Consider the following 24,056-nt stretch of genomic DNA (forward strand, 5'->3'; position numbering starts at 1 on the left):
ATAAAATGCAAACCACTTTGTGCAATCTGGGAAAGCCCATGGGGAAAATAATTTATCCCAGCTGAGATCTGTGGTTTGCCACAGGAGAATGAGCTCCAGTAAAGGATACTTCTGTTGCTTCTCTTAAGAAATTCCAACCCTAGACACTAGAGTTATTTACCTACAGCAAATGTTCAGGGTTTGGAGAATGTGAGAAAGTATAAATGTGCAGTAAATCAATGTGCAGCTTACATGCAGAAGCTATCTTCCACAGGAGATGCATGGAGTATATTTTTTACAGATGTGAACAATATGTTACAAGCTTATAAAAGCTGTCATGAATTGCTGGATAGCAATTATTATTATTATTATTATTATTATTATTATTGTTGTTGTTGTTGTTGTTGTTATTATTATTATTATTGCATTTCTATCCTCCCCCCTTCCCCATTGTAAAGGTCAAGGACCCTTGGACTGAAGCCCAGTCAAAGGCGACTATGGGGTTGCGTTGCTCATCTCGCTTTCAGGCCAAGGGAGCCAGCGTTTGTCCGCAGACAGCTTTCCTGGTCATGTGGCCAGCATGATTAAACCGCTTCTGGTGCAATGGGACACCGTGACAGAAACCAGAGCTCATAGAAACACTGTTTACCTTCCTGTTGCATTGGTAAGTATTTATCTACTTGCACTGGCGTGCTTTCGAACTGCTAGGTTGGCAGGAGCTGGGACAGAGCAACGGGAGCTCACTCCGTCGCAGGGATTCAAACCGCCGACCTTCTGATTGGCAAGCCCAAGAAGCTCAGTGGTTTAGACCACAGCGCCACCTGTGTCCCTTTGCCCTCTCTTTAAAGCAGCCCTCTCTCACGAAACTACAGGGGAAACCCCAAAATTTTACAAGGGAAGTAGGAGCAGGCTGGGGGAAGCTCCGTGCTTTGTAGGAGTCCTAAAAATATCTGCAAAAGGGAGAATCCTCTCTGAGCAGCCTAATGTGGACTGAGCATGCTCAGTGTCCAAAGAATGCTATCTCACTGATAGCATAACTGGCACAGGGAACAGGACAGAATCTTCTGAAAGACGGCATGGTGGACAAGTAGAGTTGCTGAGCAGGAGCCCTCTGCACTATAACAAATTATCGCAGGCCCCACTTGGGTTTTTCCGTTACATATCCCATTTTCTATTACTATTTCTTACATTTTATCAGCCTGTTTATTACTATTTTATCAGCCTGTTTATCGGCTTTCAACAGATTAACTAAATGCTTAACAGTGTTACACTAGTATAAACTAGTGGCCAAAATTGTGGAAACCTTTTGGGAAAAGGGTATTTCCGAGGTTTGATGGCTCATAACACCACTTAGTTTTGGAGTAATACCAAAAAAATATATATTAGTGGAAAGGTAATTTAATGAAGAATGGAATGCAACAAAGTTTGTTCAATTATCTGTATTCTATCAAAAGTTATAGTCAAATAACCATAAAAAGGAAGCACAACTAGGGAGGTGTGTGTGTTGCATGCCAAAGGTTGCGGGTTCAATCCCCTGCTACTGACAATCAAATAACTGGGTAATGAGTGTCAGAGAGACCCGTCCCCAAGACCTAGAGGGCCACCCAGCGTAGATAGATTATACTGGGGTAATGGTGGTTGAACTAGTTAATATGCCCAAACAGAATGCTATGCCAGAATTCAAGATTGCTTATCACCAAGGTGGATGCAACACTCATCAGGTGTAAAATCCATATTACAATCCTTGTACGTCTAAGCTTCTGTTCTGTAAGAATAAATGGATTTCTGGCTTCCCCTGGAAAGGCACATAGCTACAGCAGCCACCATTAACTCATCAGCCTGTCCATTTGTGGCTGGCCATCGTGAGAACATGTTACAGGAATAGATGGGCTGCTAGCCTGATCAAAGGGACGCGGGTGGTGCTGTGGTCTAAACCACTGAGCCTAGGGCTTGCCGATCAGAAGGTTGGTGGTTCGAATCCCCGCGACGGGGTGAGCTCCCATTGCTCAGTCCCTGCTCCTGCCAACCTAGCAGTTCAAAAGCACATCGAAGTGCAAGTAGATAAATAGGTACTGCTCCGGCAGGAAGGTAAACAGTGTTTCCGTGCGCTGCTCTGGTTTGCCAGAAGCGGCTTAGTCATGCTGGCCACATGACCCGGAAGCTGTACACTGGCTCCCTCGGCCAATAAATCGAGATGAGCACCAGAACCCCAGAGTCGGTCACAACTGGACCTAATGGTCAGGGGTCCCTTTATCTTTTTAGCCTGATCAAGCAGCCTTTTCTTTATGTTCTGATTCTCCTGGCTGCAAGGTAACAGCACCATTTACAATCCGATTAAAGCCCTCAATTTTAATTTGGAAGGAAACAGTCTGATGATGGACGATTTCATGCGCCCAGCCTTAAAAATACCGCTTGACGTTGTAGCAGATGACGCAAACCATTGCAGCAATCATTGCTTTTACTAGCCTAGACTAATGCGAAGTAACCAACGTAGTTCCTGGATTGCTACAGAAGTGGTCAGGGAGCTGGGCAAACGAGACTCGCAAGTTTGCTTCTGTAGCAAGTTTAACAGTTAGGCGCTCGGCAAATATTGATGGGTGAGGAATATGTGCTGCACTGCACCCCTAACTTGAAAAGGAGTTTAGCTGCCTTGCTGCTGCAGTTTATTAAGGGCAAACAATCTAGGGCTTGTAATAGGCCTGTAGGCAGAACAAAGCCCTTGTCAAATGAAAGGGGTGGCTGCTCAGTTGGGGAGCATGTAAATGTGCAAAAAGAACCCTTCCCTTCAAAGACACCAGACATGCTTTTTAAATAAAACATCTCTCACATAATTGAGACTTGCCACTTAAACTGTTGCATTAAGAATATTAATTAATTAAAAAAAGACACACAGAACCTCCCGGAAATGTTATTGATGAAAAAGCATATGGAGGGCTATCTCACTAGTGTCATCACTGGAAGTAAAGAGGTCATGCATCAAAACTCTCAGTAGCATCCGCATGCTCAGAAAGGCAAGGTCAGCGGCGTTTCAGATGATTGAGTCCCATGAGTTCATTGTAGGATCCATTTTTCTCAGTTGGTTGCCTGAACCTTAAAGGAAGTTCGGTCTTATGGATAAAAATAGGTCATTTTTTGACTATTATTTTGTCACATGCTCATGCCTTAGCTACCAGCTCAATTTTTCATTCCACAGTTCATTTACGATTTCTAATTAGACACCTCCTTTGCAAAGGCTGAAATTGAAATGACATCTAAAGATAACAGTGTAATAAGTGTTTTCATACTGGGCATTTATTTCTCAGTGGAAAATAGACATTTGGAGTTGGGGGTGGGGAACCTTGATAAGCAGGGCAACATCCTCCATTAGATTCTTTCCCCCTTTTGCAATTCTTTATTTTTTAATTTTTTTTGTTAAAGGTTGACTTTAATACTTGGCAAAGAAAACTGGGACAGATTTCTTGATTTTCCTCCCTCTCCCCTCTAGCCTAAAACCTCTCTGCCCCCTACTTCCCAAACTGCTACCACCAAAGAGTTTATTAAATGGCTGAAAAGGACAGCTGGTCGCGCCATCTGCTAAACTGCTTTTCAGGGGCCAAATGGAACAGGTTACACCTTCAGCCGGTGCCAAGTTCCCCCAATACTGCTCCTGCCTCTCTCTTTCCTCGCTCCCCACCGCAACAGCTCCTTCTGATAGCCTGTGGTAGCCTAATCTGAATTTCACGCTCTGGTTTTGCTCTCACTAATGTGTGAGCTTCTTATATGTGCTTCTCGTACAGTTGCCGATATTACTTTTCAGTAACAAAAGCTATCCTTCTCCTTTCACAGCCGGGCTCATTTGCAATCAAGAGAATCCTGGGCTATTGGCTTTTCCTTTGGCAGATTCTGTATCATAAAGGAAACCCACAGAGAACTAATATCAGACTTAAAATTGGGGGGAGGCCCAGAGGAGGCCAGGAGCGATATTAGTGGTTTTGCCAATGACTTTTCTATAAATGCTAATAGAGGTAATTCAGATGGACCAACAAAGGCAGTGTCTGATGCGCTGCAGGTGTGAGAGGCTTGAAACAAAAGGGATGCTAACCCTAATGGTATTTCTGGTCATTAACAATTCTTTGATGTTCACACTCAAGGCTCCCTTTTATCTGGAAAGGGTGGGATTCTCCCACCCCCTTTAGTTAGCATGCAGCACAAGCGAATCCTGCTCTTCCTTCTAGCCTTTAAAGTCCTCTGCAAAATGTTTATGCTAAGTTAGTTTCCGCAGCCCCTTTTTCTTCTTCTTCTTCTGTGCAACGATTTACAACCAAGTAAAATGGGAGAAAGCCTGCAAAGGTTATTATTAAAACACCAGTAAGTTCTAATCATTAAGCCAGAGGATCAGTCGATAAAAAGGAGCACTTAATGTTACTTTAATAAGGGTGAGGTTCCTGACCAGGTTTTGGGGATGCACTTACCAGTGACAACAGTGGCGACCCTAAAACAGCAGCTCTGAGGAGGTGCATAGTATGTTTTCCTAGCTCTCCTTGAGGAAAACTATAGTGGTACCTCGGGTTATAGACACTTCAGGTTACAGACTCCACTAACCCAGAAATATTACCTCGGGTTAAGAACTTTGCTTCAGGATGAGAACAGAAATCATGCGGCGGCAGCGGGAGGCCCCATTAGCTAAAGTGGTGCTTCAGGTTAAGAACAGTTTCAGGTTAAGAACGGACCTCGGGAACGAATTAAGTACGTAACCAGAGGTACCACTGTAATTGTAAGTGGGTTTCACACATTTTAGATTGATACATTCCTGTATTACAAGGAGCTCGTAATGGAATCGGCTTAAGAATGCTTCACTGACCTGTTGGTGCTGACCTTTAAAGCTCTAAACGGCCTCGGTCCTGTATACCTGAAGGAGCGTTTCCACCCCCATTGTTCAGCCTGGACACTGAGATCCAGCGCCAAGGGCCTTCTGGTGGTTCCCTCATTGCAAGAAGTGAGGTTACAGGTTACAGGGAACCAGACAGAGGGCCTTCTCGGTAGTGGCGCCCACCCTGTGGAACACCCTCCTTTCAGATGTGAAGGAAATAAGCAGCTATCCTATCTTTCAAAGACATCTGAAGGCAGCCCTGTTCAGGGAAGTTTTTAATATTTAACGCTGTACTGTTTTTAACACTTGATTGGGAGCCGCCCAGAGTGGCTGGGGAAACTCAGCCAGATGAGCGGGGTATAAATAAATTATTATTATTATTATTATTATTATTATTATTATTATTATTATTTTAGCAAATGGACTTTTACTGCAATCTGCTTCTGATGCAGATTGAACAGTGATGGGGAACCTCCAGCCATAGGCTCAGCCAGGCTTTCAAGGGTCCCAGTTTGGCCTGTGATGCTGTTCTCCCCACGCCACACCCACCTGTGGGTCAGGTAAAGTGGGTCTGCAAGTGCTGCCACTCAGCACTTTCGCTGTGTGGTTTGTTTCCTAGAGCAGAGAAATCCAGATGGAGAAGTCTAGAGACTAGACTTCGAGCACAATTCAAAGTGTTGGTGCTGACCTTTAAAGCCCTCAACGGCCTCAGCCCAGTGTACCCGAAGGAGCATCTCCACTCCAAACATTCTGCCCGGACACTGAGGTCTGGCTCCGAGTGCCTTCTGGCGGTTCCCTCTCTGCAAGAAGTGAAGTTACAGGGAACCAGGAAAAGGGCCTTTTTGGTAGTGGCGCCCGCCCTATGGAATGCCCTCCCATCAGAAGTCAAGGAAATAAACAACTACAGTGGTACCTCGGGTTACATATGCTTCAGGTTACATACGCTTCAGGTTACAGCCTCTGCTAACCCAGAAATATTACCTCGGGTTAAGAACTTTGCTTCAGGATGAGAACAGAAATCGTGCTCCGGTGGCGCGGCGGCAGCAGGAGGCCCCATTAGCTAAAGTGGTGCTTCAGGTTAAGAACAGTTTCAGGTTAAGAACAGACCTCCGGAACGAATTAAGTACTTAACCCGAGGTACCACTGTATCTGACTTTTAGAAGACATCTGAAGGCTGCTCTGTTTAGGGAAGTTTTTAATGTCTGATGTTTTATTGGTTTATTATCATCACCACCATCACCATCATTATTATCATTAATTCTGTTGTGAGCTGCCCAGAGTGGCTGGGGAAACCCAGCCAGATTCGCGGGGTATAAATAATAACATTATTATTATAGGATCTAGGTGGCATTTCTCCATGTCCATCTGACTACCAAGTATTGGAGTGACTTTACCTACCCAGGCTGGTTATTGGCTCTCCTGAACAGGAAGGGCTATAAAGACTTCATGTTCAGAGCTTTGCCTAGGTAATGATAGTGTCTCCTTCCTTGTTAACTGGTTCTGAATTTCTGGCTCGATTCCCTCAATACCAATCCTTGACTTGTCCCCTGGCCTTGACAGTTGCACAGTTCTGACATTTCTGCTAAACAGGACCAGCCGGGTGCTTGGAGATATTTACTTGCAAACTTGTACTTAAACAGTTTACCAGTAACTACTTTCTTGACAGAAACGCATTGCCTTCCCCCCTTTGTTTTTCCTTTCTTTAACCAAAGTAAGTTTCTTTTGTGTAACCAAAGTAATATAATGTATTGTGAAACTTGGTTTGACAAGTATCCAATAAAGAGATTTGGGAAGTGGGAAATAAAATAAAAACCCCTTGTACTTAAATATTTCTCTGTCCCTTTCCTGAGTGGTGGAAGACCAGAGCGGTGCTCCTCTTCACAGGGTCTTTGGGGAAAACAATCCATTTATTTGCAAACGATAGGCTGAGAAGGAATGATAAGGAATTGGCAGTGGCATTTGCAGTGCCAGTCCCAACCACAGGGATCAAAACGCCTCTGAGGCTGCTTTTCTCTAGCTGTTTGCCAGCAATTAATAGTAGTACAAAATTACATTCAGTGCCTCCACCCTTTAACTTCCACAAAGTGTGGCTTTCAGGAAAATTTGATCCAGTCTCCCAGTCAAAAGCAGGAAGACAGCAAACCACCTTTAACTGAATTGCATCAAGCAGGTTTCACCTTGATACCAATGAACCAAATGGAAATGGAATTCCTCTAGTGTACAGGCCAATTCATGTCACTAGTCCATACTGGGTGCTGCCAGTGACTCTAAACAGAAAGCATACATTGTATAGGCCAGGGGTCAGCAACCTTTTTCAGCTGTGGGCCGGTCCACCGTCCCTCAGACCATGTGGGAGGCCGGACTATATTTTGAAAAAAAATAATGAACGAATTCCTATGCCCCACAAATAACCCAGAGATGCATTTTAAATAAAAGCACACATTCTACTCATGTAAAATACCAGGCAGGCCCCACAAATAACCCAGAGATGCATTTTAAATAAAAGCACACATTCTACTCATGTAAAAACACGCTGATTCCTGGACCATCCGAGGGCCAGATGGAGAAGGCAATTGGGCCGCATCTGGCCCCCGGGCCTTAGGTTGCCTACCCCTGGTATAGGCAATAGGAGCTAACTCTAGGGGACCGTGGGAGCTTGGACACCCACAAGAATATAATGCCGGGGGCCGGGCACCCACAAAGTTAGCAGGCGGCAGCAGCACTGCCCCCAAGTGAGAGGCAGCCAGCCAACCTCTGCGGCGCTGCCCCTGAGAGAGAAGCAGTTGAGCTCTGTCCTCTGCTGCCATGGAGCAAGGCACCCTTTTTCAGGGGGAGGGGGTCCTCAAATGCAGAGTTTGAGCCCCTCCCCGTGGATAAAGGTAACTCACTGGCTGTGGAGAGGAGGAGGAAGAGGAGCTGCTACCACTACCAGCTGCTGCAATGTGGATGTGCGACATAATAATAATAATAATAATAATAATAATAATAATATTTGTACCCCCGCCCATCTGGCTGGGTTTCCCCAGCCACTCTGGCGGCTTCCAACAAAGATTAAAAATACATTAAAATGTCACACATTAAAAACTTCCCTGAACAGGGCTGACTTCAGATGTCTTCTAAAAGTCAGATAGTTGTTTATTTCCTTGACATCTGGTGGGAGGGCGTTCCACAGGGTGGGCGCCACTACCAAGAAGGCCCTCCGCCTGGTTCCCTGTAGCTTTGCTTCTTGACTTGCAGGAGGAGGAGGAGGAAGGGAAGACAGCATGTGGAAGGAGCATAGTTGTCAACCGTCCCTTATTTGGTGGGAAACTCCCTTATCCCAGCGCCATGTCCCGCTGCTGTCCCTTATTGATGATGTCCCTTAAATTTCCCGGGTTTCAAAGGAAGCAGCTCCTCTCCTTCCTTCCCTCCCTGCCGGCCAGGGAGGAGGGAGGCTCCAACTGTGTTGCTTGGATGCGTTGCTCACCCAATAAGGAGTCTAAGAACGACTGGGGGGTGGAGCTTGCATGCCTTGTGCCGATCAAATCGGCTGCATTGCCTGGGGACTCGCCTTTGCTCAGTGCTTCCCAGCAGAGAGATGACGGTGGTTTTCCTTGCTGCATCCCCTTTGCCGGGTTGCTGCGCTGTGGGAACCACTGCTTGAGGCTTCGTTTGGCTGCTGGCTGGGCTTTCTGCCTTTGGCTCGGAGGGGCTCAGAAGCTGAACATACCTGTGCCCGGAAAATCCCTTATTTTGGCTGCTGGTCCCTTATTTTCAAATCTGTAAGTTGACAGCTATGTGAAGGAGAGAGGTAGGCAGGAAGGCAGACTGACAGACAGAATGCTGGAGGAGGAAGTGGATGAGGGGAGGCCGAGCCGAGCCGAGCAGACCTGACCCTGATGGCAGTGGCTGAAGTGTGAAAGGAGACGGAAAGCAATCGTTTGGAGTTTTCTGGTCCATGGTCTCTCCTGGCTTTGGAGGCCCGAATACAGCTCCTTGCCAAGGGTGCAAGGGAGCCTAGGTAGGCCTCAATACAGCCCCACCAATTCAATTTTCCCATCACTCGTTAAAGCTGGTGCCTTCCCATTAAATCAATGAAAGCATACCATCCTGCTTTTCCTAGCCCACCATCAGGAACTGCCTATCAGGGCTAAAATCAGGAACCCGTAGTGGGCTCCTGTCCATTTTAGCTACCCACTGTTTCCCCCATACCAAGGGGTCAGGAGAACAAGGCAATGCACACCACTGCCGGTTGCACAGTGTGGCTGAAAGGCGACACATAGCGACCTGAGAGTCCACATGAATGGCACCCAACAACAGACCATATAATTTATTTTCCCGAGGTGCTGCAAAGTCTTGGCTCCGGTCTAACTATTTCCAACTTCACGTCATAAAATGCTAAATCAAGCGATTCGGTAATAGGCTCTTAACTGTTCTACCGCCTAGGCTCTTTGAAAATGTGTGCATGTTTCTCCTCTGGGGAAACATGAGCCACACGTTCTATCACAAAATACCGTTTGACAAGATGACGTCGAAAAGCACGCATTCAGCCTTTTGAACGGAGGCTATACTAGATTCCTCCACTGTGCTAATTATTCCTCGCCTTATGAATCTACTCCAGTTTTCAGAGTTCGGCTGTGTCTCAGAATGCCTCCTCCAATGCTGTGTCATGTTTTGTTTACGAGGCCAAAGCTGCAGGAGTCACCCTAACTCATGCCGTGCACAGCAACAGAGGAAGCTGCTTCATACAGAGTCAGGCCCTTGGTCCATCCAGCACATTACTATCTGCACTGACTTGCAGTGGCTCTCCAAGGTTTAAGGCAGGTGTCTCTTCGTACCTGAAGATGCTGGGGCAGGGGTCAGCAAACTTACCGCGCCTTGGGCCGGCGTCTCCAGCGCCAATCGCGTGGCAGGCCAGAGGGCAGGGAGGCCGTGCCCATACACGTGCGCACACGCTGTTTCTGGTGCACTTTCGGGTTGGAGGAGCACCAGAAATAGCTTGTGCGCATGTGCACGGGCCTCCTCCAACCCGGATGTGCAAAGGAAATAACGCTTGCGCATGCGCAAAAGCTAATTCCGGTGCTCCTCTGACCCGGAAGTGGGCAGCCGCGCAGCGCAGCAGCGGTAAGAGTGGGCAGCGGCAGCAGGTGGCGGCAGTCGCCGTGGGCCGGATAAATGAGTCCCTCAGGCCTTATCCGGCCCACGAGCCTTAGTTTGGGGACCCCTGTGGTGGGGGATTGAACTTGCCACCTTCTGCTTGCAAGGCAGTTGCTCTACCACTAGGCTATGACCCCTCCATTCCATTCCATTACAGCTAGCAAGATATTCTGTTATAGAAACAAGCCATCATTTTGAGACAAGGCTGCCACATTGATGTTTTGATTTACCTTTTCTTGCCTTCTCTTGGGCTGCATACATACCATATATTTAAAGCAAGTCGTTCCCCCTCCATTAGGAATCCTGGGAACTGGAGTTTGTTCAGTGTGTTGGGAGTTGTAGCTTTGTGGAGGCCTATGCTACTGTTTACAAGACTCTTTTTGGGGTAAAATTGTGCTTTAAATGGAAGGAAGAAGAAGTTCCCACCAAAGAAGAATGGATAAGCAAGGCAATGGATTACAGTGGTGCCTTGGTTCTCAAACGGCTTAGTTGACGAACAAATTGGCTCCCGAACACTGCAAACGCGGAAGTAAGTGTCCCGGTTTGCGAATGTTTTTTGGAAGCTGAATGTCCGATGTGGCTTCCTCTTGAGTGTAGGAAGCTCCTGCAGCCAATCAGAAGCTGTGCCTTGGTTTCCAAATGGTTTCAGGCATCAAACGGACTTCCTGAACGGATTAAGTTCGAGAACCAAGGTACCACTGTATGCTGAACTTGCAAAGTTAAGAGCTAAAATAAGAAAACCTAATGATGATTGTTTTGTGGAAGAATGAAAGCCCTTTTCAGACTATTTAAGGAAATATTACAGTACAGTGGTACCTCGGGTTACAGATGCTTCAGGTTACAGACTCCGCTAACCCAGAAATAGTACCTCAGGTTAAGAACTTTGCTTCAGGATGAGAGCAGAAATTGTGTAGTGGCAGCGCGGCAGCAGTGGGAGGCCCCATTAGCTAAAGTGGTGCTTCAGGTTAAGAACAGTTTCAGGTTAAGAATGGACCTCCGGAACGAATTAAGTATGTAACCCAAGGTACCACTATATGATGAACTCGTGAGCAGGATTTAAATTATGAGCAACCGAAGGATTTAGAGAATACAGTATTGTTGTTATGGGATAAGAAATCGAAGGTAGTGTGCAGCAGAGGGGGATAAATAAAAACACCATGGAAAATGAGGTGGGAAGTGGAAAAGAAGATAAATTTATGATGTACTGAGGATTATATGTTAAACTTTTGAAAACTTAATAAAATTGATTATAGAGCGTGGGGGGGGGGATAAAATAAAATAAAATTGTGCTTTAAATGTATGGTGTGTATGCAGGATACAGAACCAAGGTAGACACCAGCATTTGTTGAATCTCTTCCTGTTCTGCCTATGTTGTCAAATAGCGTACGTCAAGGTGCTCCCAAAATATGTATTTAAAGTATTATGTAAAAAGGTAAAGGTAAAGGGACCCCTGACCATTAGGTCCAGTCATGGCTGATTCTGGGGTTGTGGCGCTCATCTCGCTTTATTGGCCGAGGCAGCCGGCGTACAGCTTCCAGGTAATGTGGCCAGCATGACTAAGCCGCTTCTGGCGAACCAGAGCAGCGCATGGAAACGCCGTTTACCTTCCTGCCGGAGCGGTACCTATTTATCTACTTGCACTTTGACGTGTTTTTGAACTGCTAGGTTGACCAAACAACGGGAGCTCACCCTGTTGCGGGGATTCGAATCTCCAACCTTCTGATTGGCAATGTGCATACCACATGCACACATGTGAACCAGAAATGAGAAGCATATGTTAAGTTTCTTACCAGCATTGTACCAAAAGAGTTAAGTGGTAAAAGTTCAGCTCCGAAAGGACACTCCTCTGGAAGAAGGAAGAGCTTGGAATGTGTTTTCCTCCTCTGTGATGGAATCTGCGGCTGACAATGATTTGTAATACTCATCCTCCCAATCAAGCACTTTTATTTGCCTGAGGAAAAAGAAGGAAACACAAACCATTCTGAATGGCTCACCCCATTTTTTTTTAGAAGTTTATGTTTACTGGGTACAAAATGTGCTTTCATATGGGTGGTAGAACAAAAACAATCTTGTGCTTGATGACTGACTGTTGGCTGGTGAAGTTAGGGTTGCCATGAATTTTCTGGACATAGCTGGTATTTGGCCCTTGTAAACAGTGTCTGGGTGGAAATCGCTGAAATGTCTGGGAAAATCTGGACGTATGGCAGCCCGTGTCAGAAGTGTAGATTTTGGCAGATTTCATTAAAAAGAGCTCATTTTTCCGTTGAGATTTTACAAATAAAGCTCAACAACTTTTGTTGATTTTCACTTTTTGAAATATGGCAACCCTAGGTGAAGTATATGGCTTCTCTGGGCCGAGCCTCAAAGAATAATACACTGTAGCTGCAATCATAAGCACATTAACCTGGGAGTGAGTCCAGCTGAACTCAGTGGGGCCTACTTCAGAGTAGACATGCACTAGCTCCCTAGAGTCACTGGGATCAATTTAAGGTGTTGGCTTTGAGTTAGGACTCTTCCAGGCTTTAAAACCCAGGAACATAGCATGCTACTACCTGCTTAGGAGCTATGTATGAATCATTCGTCAATAATACAGTCTGGATTTATGGTGTTTCAAAGTTTCTATAGTGAGGAAAGCCATGATTTGGGTTTCTGTCAAATGATTCTTACAAATCCATGCCACACGAAGTCAGTGCAGTCCTTCTTTGTTTTTAAGTGATCAGCCATACTTCTAAAATAACCAAGATGCTTCCTGAATAACTCACAGAAGCTTCACACAATGAGAAGGTTCCACTTCTGGTGGATAGTTGATCAATGACAAAAATCCCCAGCAATTAAGCTGTGGCGTCGTGCACATAGTCAACGGATATTCATGTAATGGAATAGCACTGTTACGTATTCAGTGGTCTGTGTTTGCCTGAACTTGAGTCTGGACTAAGGATTCTGAGCCCCTGTGTTTTGATTCGATACATGATATCCAATCACAGAACATTTCAGGATTTGGGCCTCTGCCATTGGCCCTTAAACTCTGAGTCATGATTCGCAGCTTGGAAGTTTAGACAGCCAATGGCATTGGGAGTGGGAGTGGCCCAGGCCTTCAGAAATGTATAGAAGCAGTTGCTTTGGCCCTGTTGTCCAGTTCTGTTAGTTCAATAAACGTTCTTGCTGTTATCACTGTGTCTTGCCTCGTGGGAACCGACCTGCACTTCAAGCACCACTGCTTATGGGCTGCTTAAACTTTGTGGATGGATCCTAAGAACTGCAAGGGGAATTTTACACACGGAAGGTTTCCTGCCTCCTCTTCCTTGCTGTGGCTCCTTGTTTCCCTGCCCCAAGGGTAGGTCAGGAGATGCTCTGGAACAGTGTGGGGTGTTATGGGGAGCTTTAGGTGAGAGACACACTGGTAAGAAATTGGAGGCCTCCTCCCTTGTGTGAATGGAAGTGTTTTCCACTTGCTCAACAGGCTCCCTTGGTCCTGCCCTGAGTGGTTATTAAAAATTGCACACTGAGATAAAAAACTGTTCCTATATGGCACTAGGAGAAGGTAACTGCATTGCTAGCGTGATTCTCTCTATAAGACAAGATGCCGTTCCCAGACAGCATACACAAAAAGTAGTAGTAATAGTGGTAATTTGTCGAACTATTATTTGTAAACACACACACGAAACAACAAAGGATCATAACATACTAAAGGAAATCTTAAATGAATGTTCACAAACAAATTGGGTTGGATTCAGACTCAGTTGAACCTAGGCTGCAGTGAAATCAAGGGGGCGAGTTAATTATGACTTGTGTTTCATTGATGTCAATGGGGACCAAGCACAGCTTTCTTTGATTGTATCCATTCCCTCACAACACACTTTATTTGGATTTATATACTCTTTAACTGTATCCATTCCCTCACAACACACTTTATTTGGATGCCGTTCTACCAAGGCATCCAAGCTGGTTTACAATTTTAAAACACCAATACAAGCAAGTTATATAAAATGCAGATATGTCTGAATCACATTTGAGGTTCAGAAGCATCATAAGGTTATTTTATCTGGGATGGCTTTTGAGGGTCAGGTGGTGGTTGTTGCTAGCATGCTTTATAACTGATGTACTCGGTGGCTATCTGATCTAGGGATTCACTGGAAAACAAGAACAGGACACTTCATAATTGAGAGTGTGCATGATTTTCCCTTTAAGGAAACTGAATCTGCGTAAGGGAAAAGGAGTCGCAAACAAAGCAGACCACAGCCAAGAATGAAAATGGACCGCCTCTTTTGAGGAACAAATGCTTTGTTTGCCTTTTCTGCCTTTTCTCCCTTCAGCTGGTCCATGTCAGAGACCAGAAAGGACTTCTGCATTTTACTGCCCCTCATTCTGAGCCAGTGCAGACAGTTGGTGGACATTTGCTTCTAGGACTCCCAGTCCACTCCTTCTATCAAACCCATTACAAAACAAAGAAAGAAAAATCAAAACTTTGCAGAAATTCCATCAAGAAGAACCTGTCCGGTTGCCCTCAGTCTTGCAAGAGATGGTTGCCACGTTTTAACAGACAAGATTAGACGCCGTTTTCTGTTTGCTTCTGTAGCAGAATACCCAAGGTTGCTATATTGAGTCTGGCTGTTTATTTTTAGAATTCTCTCCAGAAAGTTTGTGCGTTTTCTGTAATATCACAAAGGACCTTCTTCTGTTTACAGTTGCTTAGAACTAAGAAGATAGCTATTTACCCAAGTTTTCTTGGCTTCCTCTTGCTCCCTTGATATTCTAGAGCTCCCTGTGGAGAGGGCCAAGAACACACAGTCAAAGCAAGGCAGCAAGTCGTTAATTTTTAATTCAAAGTGATTTTGTGTTGAATGCAAGCAGATGCTGATAATATCAGAAGTCACAGCATAATTTTTTTGATCAAAGGGCTCAAGCGAGCCTGATGAAGCATGCATCTTGCTCGTCTTTGATAAACCACATCAATTATTCACCGTGAAGGCAGACATCCTGACATGAAAGCAACAGATAAAGAGCATAAGCACATGTTCAAGACGAGAGCTGAAGAACGTCAGGGTGGGGTGGGGGCAACGGGGTGGGGGAACTGGAGGGGTTGGAACAGGTATCAATAACAAAATTATTAACTGGAGACAAAGCCAGTAAAACTGCTTTATTGCCACTTTGAACTCACATTTAACTGGTTATAATACACGTTGTCCTCAGGGCTATTCAGCACTTTAGGCTGCTGACACCTTCGACGGGGCGTTTTGAGCTTCTGTTTGAGGCAGCTTGGGGAACCTACAGGACGACAACACAATTTAGATCTCCGCCACGCCAGGTGCTGTAAATGTCTCAGCATATTTTACAATCAAAAGAGCTCTGGCTTCCTAATTCCAGGGTTGATTCCCCCGCAACCTGTGCCGTTCTATGTAGGCACGTAGAAACTGGATACAGTGTTGAGCTTGGAATAAAACTGAGCAAAAACTTTGCATTTGTTTTCTAATCCCAGGGTGTGGTCTGAAGGCAAGATTCACCACCTTGGTTCAACTAAATGTTAAAGGTGTGGATGGGCTCCTGGGTAAGCTACCCCCAAAACCAGCTTGGGTTCGATGCTGAATTGAACAGGGGGATGTAGTAATCCTGGAGTAAATACAAACTATCTATATAGTTATCATATATTTCAGTGTTGTGGCAACAAGCTAAGATATAACTGCTAGTACAGTGGTACCTCAGGTTACAAACACCTCGGGTTACAGACTCCGCTAACCTGGAAGTAGTACCTCAGGTTAATAATTTTACCTCAGGATGAGAACAGAAATCGTGCGCCAGTGGCGCGGCGGCAGCAGGAGGCCCCATTAGCTAAAGTGGTACCTCAGGTTAAGAATGGTTTCAGGTTAAGAACGGACCTCTGGAATGAATTAAGTTCATAACCAGAGGTACCACTGTAGCAGTAGCAGCTGTTGCATTCCCCACCTCCCCAAATATAAGATACTAGCTGAAAGTATCTGGCTCTGCCCATAACGTCTAAGAAACTGCTGCCATCGGGGCCATAACCCCAATGTTGAAATGTGACTATTGCCACTGGAGCCATAACTGATTGTAAGAGACTGACCAAATTCTACCACAGGCCGAACTTGGGGGTGGTAACTGGTTCTTCTCTGATCCCCCACCCCAGTCATGGAATCTTTCTGCCTTTGGACTTATGCAGTCTTGGTCACTCCCTTTTGAATCCTGCAGGCGTCTGCTTTCCTAGCAGGTCACATGTAGCTAAAACACAGGTGGAACAGACCCCTGCAGCTACCAGGCTTGCACCCAGCGCTCACCAGCTTATGAGTGGAGGTTTCAATTCTGCTCAGTTTGACTATCAGGCACAGGCAGGGCAGTTTGAAAGGCTACCCTTTGCAGATCCTTGGCACAGTCTTAGAACCGTCACACCAAATGGTTCTAAGATATCTTGTGATGATATCTCAAGAGGCATCCAAATTGGTGCAGTTTGGAACATTTTGCTTCACCATCATAGATGAAAACGGGCTCTTTCACCCCAGGAACCCTTATGCCAAGTTCTTTTTTTTTTTTTAATAATAATTTTATTAAGTTTACATTTTATCATAATCACATTCCATTACATAATCTCATCATCAAAAGCATTGCTCAAACTGAGCTTCGACTTCCCCCCATCCCACTCTCTGGCTTTCATAAATATTCACTTACATCTTAGCATTTCTTTAGCCACTTATTTACCTTCTTTTTTTCTTAATAAAATTTACCTCATTAAATGTTAAGGTGAAGGTAAAGGGACCCCTGACCATTAGGTCCAGTTGTGGCCGACTCTGGGGTTGTGGCGTTCATCTTGCTTTATTGGCCAAGGGAGCCGGCGTACAGCTTCCGGGTCATGTGGCCAGCTTGGCGAACCAGAGCAGCGCATGGAAACGCCGTTTACCTTCCCGCCAGAAGTATTTATCTACTTGCTGTACGCCGGCTCCCTTGGCCAATAAAGTGAGATGAGCACCGCAACCCCAGAGTCGGCCACGACTGAACCTAATGGTCAGGGTCCCTTTACCTTTACCACAATTATAGAAGCAACTGCCACTGTCAGCCTATAAGGTTCTTAAGGCAAGAGGGGATGTCAAAAGACCTCTTGAAATGCTAAGCTAATCTATTTATTTCATTGCTCTGTCACTGTACACAGTCCATTTCTCACCACCAGCTGGACACACAACAAAGGCTATTTTTAAATTTATATTTATGTTAAAAAGTTATCTCATGCCTGTTTTCACAATGGATTCAATGTGCCTATCTCAGCTATCTGCATTCTCAGACTCAGCAAAGCCCTGTGCTAGCTTTTCAGCTTGATACCATCGCTGCTGCATGGCTCTTGGGTGGTCTGTAGCTTGCATCCTCCAAAGGAAATGCCCTTTCGCTGAGCCCATTTGTCTTCCTTGTGTAAGTAGCCTAAAATACGATGGGTGGGTGTGGGGGGAAATCTGGTAGCGTTTATCACAGACAACCATATCTGGAGGAAACCATATTAACATGTGCTCTCTGCTGTGTCATTAGACAGATTTTGCAAATCATTTTCATACGTTTTTATCCACTCATAAAATTAAGGTTACGGGTAGGTCAAGCAACTCATTCACCTATTGGCTATTGTTTATTTAAAAGACTACACAAACTGAGAAAAATTATTAGCGCAAGTGTAATGCCTCAGGGGTGGCGCTGTGGGTTAAGGTGGTGCTGCGGGTTAAACCACAGAGCCTAGGACTTGCTGATCAGAAGGACAAGGTTCGACTCCCCGCGACGGAGTGAGCTCCCATTGCTCGGTCCCAGCTCCTGCCAACCTAGCAGTTTGAAAGCACGTCAAAGTGCAAGTAGATAAAGAGGTACTGCTCTGGCGGGAAGGTAAACAGCGTTTCCGTGCACTGCTCTGGTTCGCCAAAAGCGGCTTAGTCATGCTGGCCACATGACCCAGAAGCTGTACACTGGCTCCCTCGGCTAATAAAGCGAGATGAGCGTCGCAACCCCAGAGTCGGCCATGACTGGACCTAAGGTCCGGGGTCCCTTTACCTTTAATGCCTCAGATGCTCTATATCTAGCATGTCTCTCCATCCAACACCAAATCCCTGAGTGCCTGGGTAGCCTTGCAAATTGAGCCGACCTGGCTCCTACAACCCCAGCTATGTCAGCTATCCACTGATGACCATCTCCTGTGGGCTCACTCCCATTTGGTCACACACACACACACACACACACACACACACACACACACTCCCTCTCCCTCTCTCAGATAAACTTCAGGTCTGGAGAGAGACAAAAGTAATGGGTATGAACTCAGAAGAAACAGGTAAGGGTTGTTGGTGGCAAGAAAAAAACAGGTATATAGAAAGGAGACTTCCAAGATCCAGGTTTTCCACAAGTCCTCTTTGGTGAGATAACCCCAGAAGAGATTTAAAATCACAAAATATGCAGCAAAGTAAACCATGGAAATACAGACTGTTAGACCTTTGAAATATGCCATTGTGACTTCCAAAACATCCCTCTTACCCTAACATAGAAAAAGACTACACATTTAGAAAGTTAAAAATGCTTTACTTACAAACTCTCCAAAAGTCATGTTCCTGTGGTTTTCCATACAGCATTCAGAAATAGTTGCACAGGCTGTAGAACTTGGCTTAGTTACAGTGGTGAAAATGCCTAAATTATTGATATAGGAACATTAAGCTTCTCTAGTAGATTGGAGGGGAACAAAGTCTTGATTGCCTAGTCCCTCCCTAGGTGAGCTAATCCTAGCAGGACAGCTTACTCTATGGTAATAACCCATTCATGCAACAATTAGACTTAAGCGTGTTGGTTATATGAGGCTGGTTATCCCACAAGGGTCTTGTGGCAACAGATTTATTATGGCATAAACTTTTGTGGACCAGAGCCCACTTCATCTGGGACACTGTTACCCTGAAAATAAAGGGGGAAGGAAAAACAGTGGCTTCTGAAGGCCAGGAAATGCAAGAACACATAAAACAATGCAGAATTTTGCGGCACCTTAAAGACTGCCATATCCTCAGAACAGAAACGCTTTCTTGAGAGGAGACACCTGGATCTTGCACATTAAATTAGCAATTGTTCATATATTGTGGTATAAACTGGAATGGCTCTACATCAATGGCTGGCCATGAAAGCCTGTGATTGAGAAACTATTGTCGAGCGTTCATTCTAAAGATGCCTAGCTAGATAAGCAGTTTATACAGAGCACAGACAAGCAGACCCATTCCTATTCCCCACTCCCCCATGAGGTGAACCCTTAGACTACCACTCTTGGTTAGCTAGCTCCGGACACACACAGATCCTATGCAGCTATATTAAAACTTCTGTCTGAATTTGCTGTATTTTAGTAGATCGAGAAAATCATGCACCCACTGTTGCCTGGGGCTGCAATGGCGCAAAAACGTGGTTACAAAGCACCGATCCACATGGATCCTCAAGATTTTTGTATTGGGTCACTCCAAATTCACCATCAGATCACATAGCATGTCCATGGCTACAGCCTGCACCAAAAAAAACCCACGCACCTTTTCGTGGGGCCGCAATGGCGCAAAAACGTGGTTACAAAGCACAGATCCACATGGATTTTTGCATTGGGCTACCCCAAACTCACTGTCAAATCACATGTCTGTGGCCACAGCATGAACCACAAAAATCATACATCCACTGTTTCATTCAGAATATTTTTTTTCTTGTTTTCCTCCTCTAAAAACTAGGTGCCTCTATTGGAGCGAAAAATACGGGAGTTTCGATACCATTGCTGTACAAGGATTACCGATTCTGGTGGCGTTTTAATGGGGGTCTGTGCTTCTTCATTGCTCACCAGTGCCTCTGATGGTGGAGAGTAGAGCTATCCCTGTTCTAACCATGTGGAAAATGGAGAGGGGTGTATCTCAGGCATGTCCAACAGGTCAATCACGATCTACCGGTTGATCACAGGGGTGTCCCAGGTGGATCGTGGTTTATTGACCACCTTAGTGTTCTTTGTAGATCCCGTCCAAAATAGCTCAGCAACTTTGGCCAACCCTGCCCCCCCAAAAAAGCTCAAAAACTTTGTAGTCTACTCTCCACACAAAAAAATAATAATAAAAAATAATAGCTTAACAACTTTGGCCAACCCTCCCCTAAAAAAATCTCAACAACTCTTGGCAATGAAAATGGGTAGATCACAGCCAGTCTTTTTATACTGTGAGTAGATCGCAGTTTCTTGGGAGTTGGACATGCCTGGTGTACAGTGGTACCTCGGGTTAAGTACTTAATTCGTTCCGGAGGTCTGTTCTTAACCTGAAACTGCTCTTAACCTGAAGCACCACGTTAGCTAATGGGGCCTCATGCTGCCGCTGCACCGCCGGAGCACGATTTCTGTTCTCATCCTGAACAAAGTTCTTAACCCGAGGTACTATTTCTGGGTTAGCGGAGTCTGTAACCTGAAGCGTATGTAACCTGAAGAGTATGTAACCCAAGGTACCACTGTATGTGATTGTAGGAACTTAGCAAGCAGTTCTGCTGGTGCTGTGATGGTGCAACTCAGCAAGAAGACATTGGTGCTGAAGGCATTCTTGAGCGAAGAGGGTTGCATGGACCTGAGACAGTCGTGGCTCAGATACACTCTTAAGAGAGAAGAGGGTGTGAACATTTGCCTGCCAGGCAACATCATTTAAAATTTTAGGCTGGCGGAGTAAGTCAGAACACCAAGGCTTTCTGTTTAAGAGAGAGAGAAATCACCACAGCCTTTCAGTTCAAAAGAGTGGTGGCGGGAAGAACAAAAATCCTCTCTCTTTACACGACACCTTTTGCATCTTTACTTGTTTTAGGAATATTAAGTTCAGATGAAAGTGAGGCCCTGATAACAATGTCTTTAAAAAATAAATCATACCCATAAGTAACGGGATTAGAATTTTATTCTAAGAATTGGGCAGCAGTCTTATTTTACATTTCCCTGCTGTCTAGAGAAATTCTGCTCCTCCCAACAGCTAAAAGCCTGCAAAGATAGCCAACGGGGAATGTTTGAAATTACTGCCGTGAGCTCTTGGGAGCCCTTCCCTGCCCCCTTTGAAAGAGGGCATCTTGAAACTGACAATGTTGCTGCACGGTTTCCAGATTGCTGGGGTGGTGGTGTCAGGTTAGAGCTGCTTTCCCCTCGAGTTTTTGAAGTAAGTTGACCTCTTTTGATAGGGCTTTTTGATGGACTAACTGCACAACCCTATATATGCCTGATCAGAAGGAAGCCCCATTGAGTTCAAGGAGTTTTGCACCTGGGAAAGTGGCTACAGGATTGCAGCCCAAGAGTATGATTAAAACAGCAACAGTCCTGATACTGTATATTCAGTCCCGAATATACCTCATTGGGGTATATTCACAGAATGCTTGAGAAATCCCTTTGTCACTTTCATGAATGGCCTATTACTTAAGGGTGCACTGCCTGCCTTAAGCAGGTAAAATTGTTGGAGTTTGTTTGTTCCCCAGGATACTTCAGAGGATGGTACTTGCAAATCCTCAGAGCTGCATGTTTCAGGGTTTATTTATATTTGCCATTCCTTCTAAATAATCTAAAGTAATGTAAAGCTGGGCGAGGAGTAGGATTATTCAAGCATTAGGATATTAACAGCAAGAGGTGGAGGAACAAACCAACAAATAAAATTTAATAGAGCCGTTTAAAGAATTTCATTAATAATTAAGAAAATAAACAATTATTTTAAAGATATATCAGTATGACCATAAAGATAGCAAACACACTGATTTCCAACCTTTCACATCAGAGGGAACATGAAAGTGCAACTCTTAATTATTGGCAAATATTAGCACAGGCTCCTGGGAGCTCATCATAACATTTCAAGGTCCAAGTTCATAAAAATTTAAGCAGTGTTTAAAATCATGTTAATTTGTTCTTTGTTTCTTCTCCTACTAGTCTAATTTATTTCAAAGTACTTTGGTTCTCAAGCTCAGATATATTGATTGTGCCTGAGTAATGCATTGTTATAGCCTAGGGAGAAGATTTTTGTAGAAGAAAAAAATAAAACATGTCTTTGTTCTCCTTTGATAATTTATATGTATTTATATGTATTTTGATGCTTTTGAGAATTTCCAGTTTCCCTTTGGATTGCATCTCTTCTTTCAAGATTTCATCCCCCCACCCCCTTGAAGTCTCAGGGAAATGGGGGGATATGTACTTCTTCTGTCTTGATACTACAAGAATGAATGGAAGTTGGTCTAGGATGTTGATTCCAAAGGGGGGGAAATATTTCTTCAGCACCATATAAGTTTCTAGGAAAATCCTGATAGCAGGATCTCACTTTTATGGGCACAGAAACAGAAGCAGCTTCCTTGAGCATCAAGGTCTTTGCAAAGTCTTTACAAAGTCAAACTAAGGCCCTGTAAGTGCGATAATTCCGTGGGTTTCTCATGAACCTACAAGGTAGATGCTGCTATCTTGAGGTACATGATGTAACATCTCTGCTGTCACTGACTTATCCCAGAATGAGTGAGAAGTACAGTGGTACCTTGGTACTTGAACGGCTTGGCTCCTGAACAAATCGGCTCCCGAAAGCCACAAACCTGGAAGTGAGTGTTCCGGTTTGCAAACATTTTTCGGAAGCCGAACGTCCAGTGTGGCTTCTGCGCCTTCCGATTGAATGCAGGAAGCTCCTGCAGCCAATCGGAAGCCGTGCCTTGGTTTTTGAATGGTTTCAGGAGTTGAACGGACTCCCGGAACGGATTAAGTTGAAGAACCAAGGTACCGCTGTAATTCACTTTGCCAGGGTTGTTTATGCTCTTTCCCAAGCTGAGGAATAAGCCATGGACAAAGGTTGCTTGAGGACAGATTGCCCTGATTTGTGCTCCTTCTTTTCCTACCATGTTTGAACGCCCGTCTTATCCTTGTCCCACGAACTTCTTGAGATATAGTTCAAAACCACAACATGAGTTTCATGTTTCACAACTTGGGTGTTTCAAAGCAGCAGAATGTGCTAATTAAGGAAGATATTTAGAAAGCCATGCATGGCAAAATGCTCTTGGAGGTGTACTATCATGCCTGAAGCCGTAACTTTCTGTAGGGGTTCCAGCATTGTGTAAACAGCTCACGTCTGATAGGGGATTTGCTCTTAATATATAGTGACCCATGCCCAACGTTTCCTGTTGTTCAAGTTGGGGAGCTATATATTGAGAGCAAATCCTCTATTGGATGCTGGACTGGACTGGACTGGTAGCTGCCTCCGTGTTTTCCATCGGGATGTTCTCATGCCTTGCCCTTGGAGATTTACTGTCTCTTGAGGCAGACATTTTGGGTGCTACCTGCACAATGTCTTAGAATAACAGAATTGTAGAGTTGGAAGAGATTCTGAGGATCATCTAATCCAACCCCCTGCAATGCAGGAATATCAGACTTGCAAGCTTGGCATAATCAGCACCATGCTCTAACCAACTGAGCTATCCATAAAAGGATATATATGAACCAGTATCTTCAGGACGTGCCTAGGGCTCACTAGCTAAGCTGTCTTCTGCTTTTTTGAAGCAGTTGCCGAAATCCATAGCTTAAAGAAAGTGAAATAGCTCTGCTTCTTCGCTTTCCCTCTCTAGCAACCTTGTACAGTCGTACATTGGATCCCGAACGCCTTGGTACCTGGACATTTTGGCTCCTGAACGCTGCAAACCTGGAAGTGAGTGTTCCAGTTTGCGAACGTTCTTTGGAACCCGAACGTCCGACGTGGCTTCTGGAGCTTCCTGCAGCCAATCAGAAGCCATGCTTTGGTTTCTAAACATTTTGGAAGTCGAACGGGCTTCCGGAACGGATTCCATTCGACTTCCGAGGTACGACTGTATAGAAAACCCTTGTGCCTTCCCACCTCCTTGAACCAATCAAAAAAGTAGCACTAGGTTTCTGTTTCCCAAGGAAAGGAGTTTCTCTCTACCCATTCCCTGAGCAACATGTTAGCCCTTTTAGTTCCTCCTCTTGGCCACTGCCTCTACCTGCCCCTCGAAAAGCAGAGCTGGGCCCAGCAGCACCCCCAAACCTTTCAGCTGATCGTAACAAAGCACCACAACTCCTTATATAATCATTACGTTTCTAGGGTTTCCAAATACAGTGGTACCT

General features: G+C 44.9%; 1 protein-coding gene across 1 annotated transcript in view; it reads right to left on the reverse strand.

The window, feature by feature from the left end:
- Nucleotides 1-24,056, reverse strand: part of MYO3B (myosin IIIB) — a 296,654-nt gene that overhangs the window by 7,175 nt on the left and 265,423 nt on the right. Inside the window, exons 34-36 of the mRNA XM_080972245.1 lie at nt 15,123-15,229; nt 14,680-14,726; nt 11,755-11,915 (exon numbers count right to left, since the gene is read on the reverse strand). Coding sequence (XP_080828371.1) covers nt 11,789-11,915; nt 14,680-14,726; nt 15,123-15,229 — 281 coding nt within the window. The 3' untranslated portion in view covers nt 11,755-11,788. The remainder of the gene's footprint in view (nt 1-11,754; nt 11,916-14,679; nt 14,727-15,122; nt 15,230-24,056) is intronic.

This window comes from Podarcis pityusensis (assembly GCF_964106645.2).
Source record: "Podarcis pityusensis genome assembly, chromosome: 1".
NCBI lineage: Eukaryota > Metazoa > Chordata > Lepidosauria > Squamata > Lacertidae > Podarcis > Podarcis pityusensis.